Genomic DNA, 8,223 nt, shown 5'->3' with positions numbered 1-8,223 from the left:
TGATGGTGAGTGGTCTTGGTTTCTGTTATTACGATTCTTACATTTGCCTTTCACCATCTGGTAATCTCTGGAGTTAGTGGTTATAGTTGTCTCTGGTTAAAGCTTGTTCCTCTCATGATTCTGTTAGTCTCCATCAGCAGACCTGGGAGACTAGCTCTCTCCTGAGTTTCAGTGGTCTGAGCACTCTTTGCAGGCAAGTTCTCCTCTTGCAGGGAAGGTACACAGATATCTGGCGTTCGGACCTGCCTCCTGGCAGAAGATGAAGGCCTGAAACAGGGCCTGTCCCAAAAGCTGTTAGCTTTTTAGTCCACACTCTCACTTGGGCAGACTAGCTTCAAAGGGATCCGGGAACCAAGATGGCTTCCCCAGGTGCTCCGGCAAAGCCCTTCCGTGCAGGGAGGACATCTGTCTTCTGGCAGCGAAGGTGCCTGGATGTCTGGAGCCCAAAATGGGGTCTGCCTCAGAAGCTGTTCTCTAGGGACCTTGGGGGTGTCCTCTGCCTCCTTGCCCAGGTGACCCGGTGCTGGCGCTGACTGGAGGGTTTACTGCTTCCCTGTTGTCTCAGGTCCCACGAGATTGGAATGGAACAGAAGTTGTGTTCCACTCACCAGTGGTCCTAAGATCGTGTGTAGTGTCCTCTAGGGACCTTGGGGGGGGGGNGTCCGCCAACTCCATGCCCAAGGTGCTTCCCTAATGCTGTCTCAGGTCCCATGTGATTGGAATGGAACAGAAGATGTGTTCCACTCACAGGTGGTCCTAAGATCATGTGGAGTGTCCTCTTGGGACCTTGGGGGTGTCCGCTGACTCAGCGCCCAAGGTGACCCAGTGCTGGTGCTGACCAGAAGGGACTTGTGACCCTGGTCAGGCCGGGTTTCTGTTTCCCTTATGCTGGTCCCGTGCGATTGGAATTGAACAAAAGATGTGTACCACTCACTTGGTGGTCCTAAGATTGCATGGAAAGTCCTCTCGGGACCTTGGGAGTGTCTGCCGATTCCTCACCCAAGGTGACCCGGTACTGGTTCCGACCAGAAGGGTGAGTCCATGTTTTATATGTTATCTTCTGCACCTGAGTTTCTCTCTTCTATCTCTTGTATTCTGTTGGTGATGCTTGCATCTATGACTCCTGATCTCCTTCCTAAGTTTTCTAACTCCAGGGTTATCTCCCTTTGGGATTTCTTTGTTTCTAGTTCCATTTTTAGATCCTGTATGGTTTTGTTCATTTCCTTCACCTGTTTGATTGTGTTTTCCTATAATTCTTTAAGGGATTTTTGTGTTTCCTCTTTAAGGGCTTCTAGCTGTTTACCTGTGTTATCCTGTATTTCTTTAAGGAAGTCAAGATGTCTCTGTGATCCTGTGATTCTGAGATCCTGGGTGTGTCTGAGCTCCTGGGAGTCAAACTGCCTCTGGGACCCTGAGATCCTGTTGTGATCAAGCTCCAAGGATCCTGTGATCCTGGGCATGTTAGAGTGCCTGGGAATGGAGCTTCCACTGTACGTTGTGGGACTGGCTGTGGAGTTGGCGCCCAAGGGCACTGGCCCAGACAGATTGGAAGAAACCCATGCCATTGGTCTGGTGGAATTCCTGTGTGCCTGGGTTCTACTGGTCCCAGTTACTCCCAGTGTTGGGACAGATGTTGGGGGTAAATGTTCTTAACATGATTCCCATCTGACAACAGTTACCAGAATGTTCTAGCAAACTAGTTCCTGAAGAGCAAAATTCTTTATCCCTAGAGTTGGCTCACAAATATGAAAATTACTGTGAGTGAACAAAAGTGTACATGTAGGATACCACTTACTGGTGCACATGTGGACACTGCTTACTTACAGGTGCATCTGGAGTTGTGCCTTTTCATTCTGCACAGTTTGGAGCTCTCCTGTGATGCTGGCATGGGCTGCGTCTAACAGTAAATTTTGCTCTTGAAATGTATCTGTTATCATTTTCTGCTCCACCTGAGAGAGTAGTAGGAAATGCTGATTTGCAAGTTGATGGGTTGATATTCAAAGTAACTGTTCAAAGTCACTAGGCTCACTTCAAAACTTGTTTCATTTTCATAAGCCTTTATAAGAGTTTGAGTACCCAGCCTTCTCTTTGGCTACAGTTCTGTCATTTTATAGTTCTACTAGACAAGATGAGGAAGTATTATATGCCAGCCTTGAACATATCTTGTGAAACCATAAAAGTCAATATATTTTTAAAAATAAAATTTACATTAAAATATTTTAGTATTTTAAAAGTTCAATATGATTTTACTTTAAAATATGAAAACAATAGAAACCCATCCAAACATCACATGAAAAGACCTTCCATCTCTTTTTTTCTCCTTCCCTCCGAACTGCCTGTGGAGAGAAGCATTTTCAGCAGTTTGGTGTGGGTTCCTTTGAGGTTCTCCTGCACTGCCCTCAAATGTGCTGTGCTAATGGGAGTACTCACTGTCTTCACCATCTCTCTGGCTCACCATTTTCTAATTAGCAATACTTCTACCTAAATCCATAATAGTTTTTCAAGCCTTGTAACATTATAATTACGTAACTATATTTTATTTAACTTCTTATTGGAAAAAAGGATAACATGTAACAGCTATAACAATTAGAGGCTATAACATATGTAAAATCCTTAATATCATATTAGTATATGAAAAGCAAGCAAACAAACAACAACAACAGTCTATCACATAGGAGCTACTATTTCTTAGTGTCCAAGAACCAGAATTTGAAAAATTATTTGTGTTTATTGGGATGGTCAAGTTTTGTAATGAAAATCAGTTTTAACTAAGGAACAGAATTTCAAATAGCTAAAATCAAGAGTATTATTAGCATACTATAAGGAAAATGGCAAGTCACAGATGTTTTGGGGGAAACTAAGTATTTGAGACTCATTTATATGTATAGTGTTATTAAAGGCTAAGTGGTCAACAACACTTGCTGCTCTTGCAGAGGACTTAGGTTTAGTTCCCAGTACCTATACAGTGGTTGACAACCATCCATAACTCCAATTTGAGGGGCTCTAATGCCTTCTTCTGATGGCCTCTGGCACCAGGCAGGCATGTAGCATATATATATATATATATATATATATATATATATATATATTATATATATATACATACTAGCAAAGTACTCATATACATAAAATAAATCTAAACTATATGTCATTATTACATAAATACAAGAAGAGGTAATTACTTTTCCTAAAGTGGTATTTGTGTGGAAAGCATTAAAAACCATTGAATTGTAAAGCCAAATCACACCTTTGCAAAAAAGGAGGAAACTACTAATCAAAAAATAACAGCTGGTGGTGGAGTGGAAAAAATAACAACTGGGTTATAATAATAGACTGCAATCCCACCATTTTATAGGCTGAGGCAGAAAGATTGTGAATTTTAGACAAGTCTGCTGGGGTACATAAGTCAAGTAGAGGCTGAGGGCAGAGGGGCAGAAGGGTGAGGTAGTAAAGCCATAACTTTAGGTCAATTTTAATTCCATAATGAATCTGAGTTCAGCATGTGATAAATGAAACTGTTTTGAAAGAAAGAAAAAGAAAGAAAGAAAGAAAGAAAGAAAGAAAGAGAAAGAGAGAAAGAAAAAAGGAGGAAAGAAGAAATAAGTAAATAAATGAAGTTTGAGTGTCAAAAGAATACCTTCAAAATAGCATGATGTTCAGCAATAATTCTTGAATTTTCCATTTTAACAACCTGAAGCATGCTGGTTAGCTCTGAACACTTTTTGGAAAGCTGGTCATTCAAAACCTAAGACAAAATATACAGCAAGTCACATGTCTTTCTAATAATCACTTTATTTACATATTATTTTTAATGATTTCATAGGAACCCACTATATGTAAGCCTAATTTAGCTAACATATTATCAATTAATATTTGATTAGTCTAAATTACTTTCAAAACCTTCCTATGAGTTATTGATCATGGAAGCCCCAGAGGTAACCCAAACAACATATCCTACTGCCTCTGGTCTTGGTTGCCTACTGTAACTAGATGGTAAGACCCTGTTGCTGAGGACAGTGCTCATTTTGGATGTAAAACAGCAAAATCAACCCTGAACTGAACAGGGAACTCTCTCACTGCTAGCTAGCTTTCAGAGTTCCAGAAGGTGTTGAACAGCCAGTTAGGAGAGAAAGGATATCAATTGTCTTCCCAGCACTGGATCCTGCAGGCTACAATAATGACCTGCTAACAAGATATGCTATATGCCCACTGGTGCAACAAGGGCTTATTGTTACTGAAGTAACCAACTGCTTTCTGATTGGCTATGTCTGCTCTACCGGACGGATTTCATGCCTAGAGCTGTAAGCCTGGTTTAAATCTCCCGACTGGGGAAATAGGCCCTAGGAGGAAACCTACTGCTGTTGTTTTGCTAAATGTTCATGCAGTCAAATTTCATTCTAAATATTTAGTTTATACCCGCAGATCTGTGCTGCTCTCCACCTGGTCGGGGAAGCTTCTCTTCACAATGAAGAGTGGGTGATACAGAGAAAGGTAACATAGCAAAGTACTAAGAACAAGCAACTCTGAGTGCCCTGCTGTGGACAGGTCATCTACACCAGCTTCCCACTCTCCACAGCTCACAGGACTTTGCAGAGGGGAGGGAAGAAAAGCCAGTAGTCAATGTGCAGGAAAGGCGTGAGATGCTGACTTCAGAACATGGCGCGACTGCCGCACAAATCCCAGGAATTGTGTTTATCTGCTCATAACCTGTACAGGATAAAGCCAGTCAGGAGCTATTGGAAGCTGGTGGCTACTGAAGTGAAGGAGAAGCAGTCACTTTCTTTGAGACCTGTGGCTGCTGGTAGGTTTCCCTGTCCGAGTGGCTAGCCACACACCAACACACATATGGACAGCACTAATTGGATCTGTGGTAATAAGAATTTTTAAAAGGAGGACACAAAGTTGGGAGGGAGATGGGTGGGAGCACAAGCAGAAAAGGTGTGAGGTTGTGGTAAATGGTTACAATCAATGCTCCTTACATAAATGACTGAAATTGTCAACAAATAGGAAATAGTTGAAGGGGGTGGAGAAAATATTTTAAGAATTACAAAAGGTATTTTGGATGCTATTGCCAGAAGTGGAAGTCATGGAGAGAGAGAGAAAGGGATCAATACCAATTAACTGATTTTGTTTCTGGGCTGCCGCAGGCATTTGGTATTTTACAATTCTGAATATAAGACAGGCAGAGCAAGACTTTCACAGAATGAAATTTCAGTGCAAGTGTCTAGATAAGAACACAGACAATGCAGCATTTTATCATCAACAAAACTTTATCATCGACATTGGGAATTACTTACCCAATAACATAAAATATCCGTGTTCTTTCACCACCAATGATAATATTTATAAAAGCAAAATATGGATTGTAATCTTACAAGATTAATCCTTTCAGACACCACCCCTTTTACATACCAGTTGTTAGATAATAATTCTTTTATATTGAAATTTGCATTTTTTGAGGTTCTGGATTAAGCTCAGTACTGTAAATACGTAAATTGCTTGGCCCTACACTGTGCTACATCCCCGACCTCAGCCCCACACATGCATATTCTTGTGACAGATGTACACTCAAGTTGTTTTTTAAGGTGAAATAGGCAGGGATTTTATTTTTGTTTATTTGTTGCTGAGATTGGCTGGCCACACTTTTTGGTGGCTAAAGAGGACCTTGAACTTCTAGCTCTCGGACTGCAGAGTGTGGGGGTTACAGGTAAGCACTTCAAAACCTGGTTTGGGGCATATATTTTAGTGAAAAATTTCACCGAGAATAAGGGTGCATTTGTGAAAAAGAAATAGCTAACATGTTTATAACCAAATTTCATAAATCGAAACAAATCAAAACAACCCGTCCTAAGAACCTCTGGCACTTTGCTAGCTCAGCTGGCAAACCTTTCTGTAGATCAGCTTCCTTATCTGCTAAACACAAGTAATCAGTCTGATCTCGCACTTGAAAGGATTGTAATTTGTTAGTAATGTAAGCTGCTTAGAATTGTGTCTGGAAAGTGTTAAGTACTATCAGAATAGAAACAGTAGTGATTATAAGAGGATATTCTTTAATTTCATTTATTATAAAGCACAGCAGCACAATGACACTAATATTATTGCAGTCAAATTGTGCCAACAGAAAAGTTGCTTTCAATGATAAACACTTCCCTGGGCTCTGTGAAACAGTTTGCCTGTGTATCCCTTTAATGTTTTCAATATACATTCATGTATTAATAGAAAGTATATGTCACATTTGTGCACAGCTCCTTGAAGAAAATAATCATACATAAATCTCACAGCAAACAAACATTTATTACGTCTACTGTGCTGTCTGACACAGACCATTCAACAGAACAACCACTTTAATGTATAACCCTTGCTGTGGAGCTCCTTAGAAATGTGCTGAGGGAGGGACGGGACATCCCACCAATACATAATCTTGTTGCCAACCTGATGGGCTTCAGAATTCCATGGAAGCAAACCTCTAGACACGCCTGTGAGACATTTTCAGGACAAGGTTAACTGAGGCCCACATTAAATGTGGGTGACACCATCCCACGGCTGAGGTCCCACATTGGGTCAGAGGGAGAAGTGAGCTGAGGACAGCACTTCTCACCCCCTCCCTGCTGTAGGTGTGATATGGCCTTGAGCTCCTGCTGCCATGACCTGCTCACTGTGAGCCACGCTAAGTCCCTGCCTACATTGCCTCTGCCAGGTATTTTATCATAGAAAAAGGCCTAATACAATTAGAAAGTAAAGTATAACCTGTGACTCATTTAGCCTTGTGTACCACAGAGTCAAAGGAATTTGGGTGGGGGAAATCCAAAATGTACCTAATTTGAGAGTGGTTCATAGATGAAGCCCACCTTGCAAATAAAAAGCTAGATGAAAGAGATATGAATTAATATAATCAGGCAATTAATCTTGATTCTCTAACGAAACAAATATTAACATCTTAAGACAAAGAGAGCAAAGATTCACCTGTGCTTTTCCTGATACATCTTGAAGGGATAGTATTTCAGATTTCAAATATATGTTTTCTTCATGTTCTTTCTTGAGCGATATTTGTGTAGCCTATTGGAGCAAAACAAAAGAAGTTGTTTTCTTTTTCATATATGCAATATATTATACACATCTCTATTAAAAGGTCTGTATTCTGACCACTATCAGTGTCCACTTGTGTATTTGAGTACATGTGTGTGCACACGCGTGCGCGTACACATGCACGTGTCGTGTCTTGATATCTTTGACTTCCAGACAGCCTTTTATTTCTTACAGGGTTTACTAAGCCTATATGAATGCAGAGGACCCTCATTCTTGTTGGTGGGAATGAAAAATAGTGGAGCATTTAGCAAATTCTTACAGACTGAAACTGTTACATGATTGAGCAACCTAGCTTCCAGGGTCTCCCAGGGAATGGAAGGCTCAGTTGTGTACAAAGCCCCATGCATGTTGGCATAAGCCTCATTCTAACTGGCTGAACTTGAAAGCAGCCAAGATGTCCTTCAGAACCTCACTCAACTCAGCTTCCTAAAGTCCCCAGGCTCAAGTACTTATATATTTTTTCAGCAAAACACTCACTGCTGCTGTATTCTATAGTGTGTTTATATACATATATCTTTTTGTTTCAAAAATGTCTTTTTGTGGGCTGGTGAGATGGCTCAGCAGGTAAGAGCACCAACTGCTCTTCCAAAGATCCTGAGTTCAAATCCCAACAACCACATGGTGGCTCACAACCACCTGTAATGAGATCTGACGTCTTCTTCTGGTACATCTGAAGTCAGCTACACTGTACTTATGTATAATAATAAATAAATCTTTAAAAAACATGTCTTTTTGTTATGTTAGGAAGCTATAGTACGTTCAGGTAATTTAATATTATTTAACACTAGAAATAAGCTATCAAGCCATAAAAACATACAAAGGAAATTTAAATTTTCTGATGAAGCCAATCTAAAAATTTATACATATGCTTTAGTAATATGACATTCTGGTAAAGACATATCTATAGCACAATGGTTACCAAGGGAAAGAAAGGAATATATATATATATATATATATATATATATATATACACACACATATATAAGTAAGAATTATATATATACACACACACATATGTAAGAATTTCTCTCTCTCTCTGTGGCCTCCCTTCCCCCAGCCTGGAACCTGCTTGCTCAAGGGTGGAACTACCTGCTCATTCGTCCTGCCACGCCTACTGCTGGAACCTGCCTTTGCTGC

General features: G+C 40.5%; 1 protein-coding gene across 8 annotated transcripts in view; it reads right to left on the bottom strand.

Moving 5' to 3' along the window:
* Positions 1-8,223, bottom strand: part of Ccdc150 (coiled-coil domain containing 150) — a 98,632-nt gene that overhangs the window by 61,725 nt on the left and 28,684 nt on the right. For all 8 annotated transcript variants that reach the window (XR_002378901.2, XR_002378903.1, XR_002378905.1 and 5 more), the window contains 3 exons: positions 6,964-7,056; positions 3,638-3,745; positions 1,825-1,949 (listed from right to left, as the gene is read on the bottom strand). Coding sequence is in view for 4 of the 8 variants with exons in the window: in XM_021173989.1 (XP_021029648.1) it covers positions 1,825-1,949; positions 3,638-3,745; positions 6,964-7,056 (326 nt within the window). In the remaining 4 variants the exon portion in view is untranslated. The remainder of the gene's footprint in view (positions 1-1,824; positions 1,950-3,637; positions 3,746-6,963; positions 7,057-8,223) is intronic.

The sequence above is a fragment of the Mus caroli genome, chromosome 1 (genome assembly GCF_900094665.2).
Source record: "Mus caroli chromosome 1, CAROLI_EIJ_v1.1, whole genome shotgun sequence".
Taxonomy (NCBI): Eukaryota; Metazoa; Chordata; class Mammalia; order Rodentia; family Muridae; genus Mus; species Mus caroli.
This window is presented reverse-complemented; position numbering and strand designations above follow the sequence as displayed.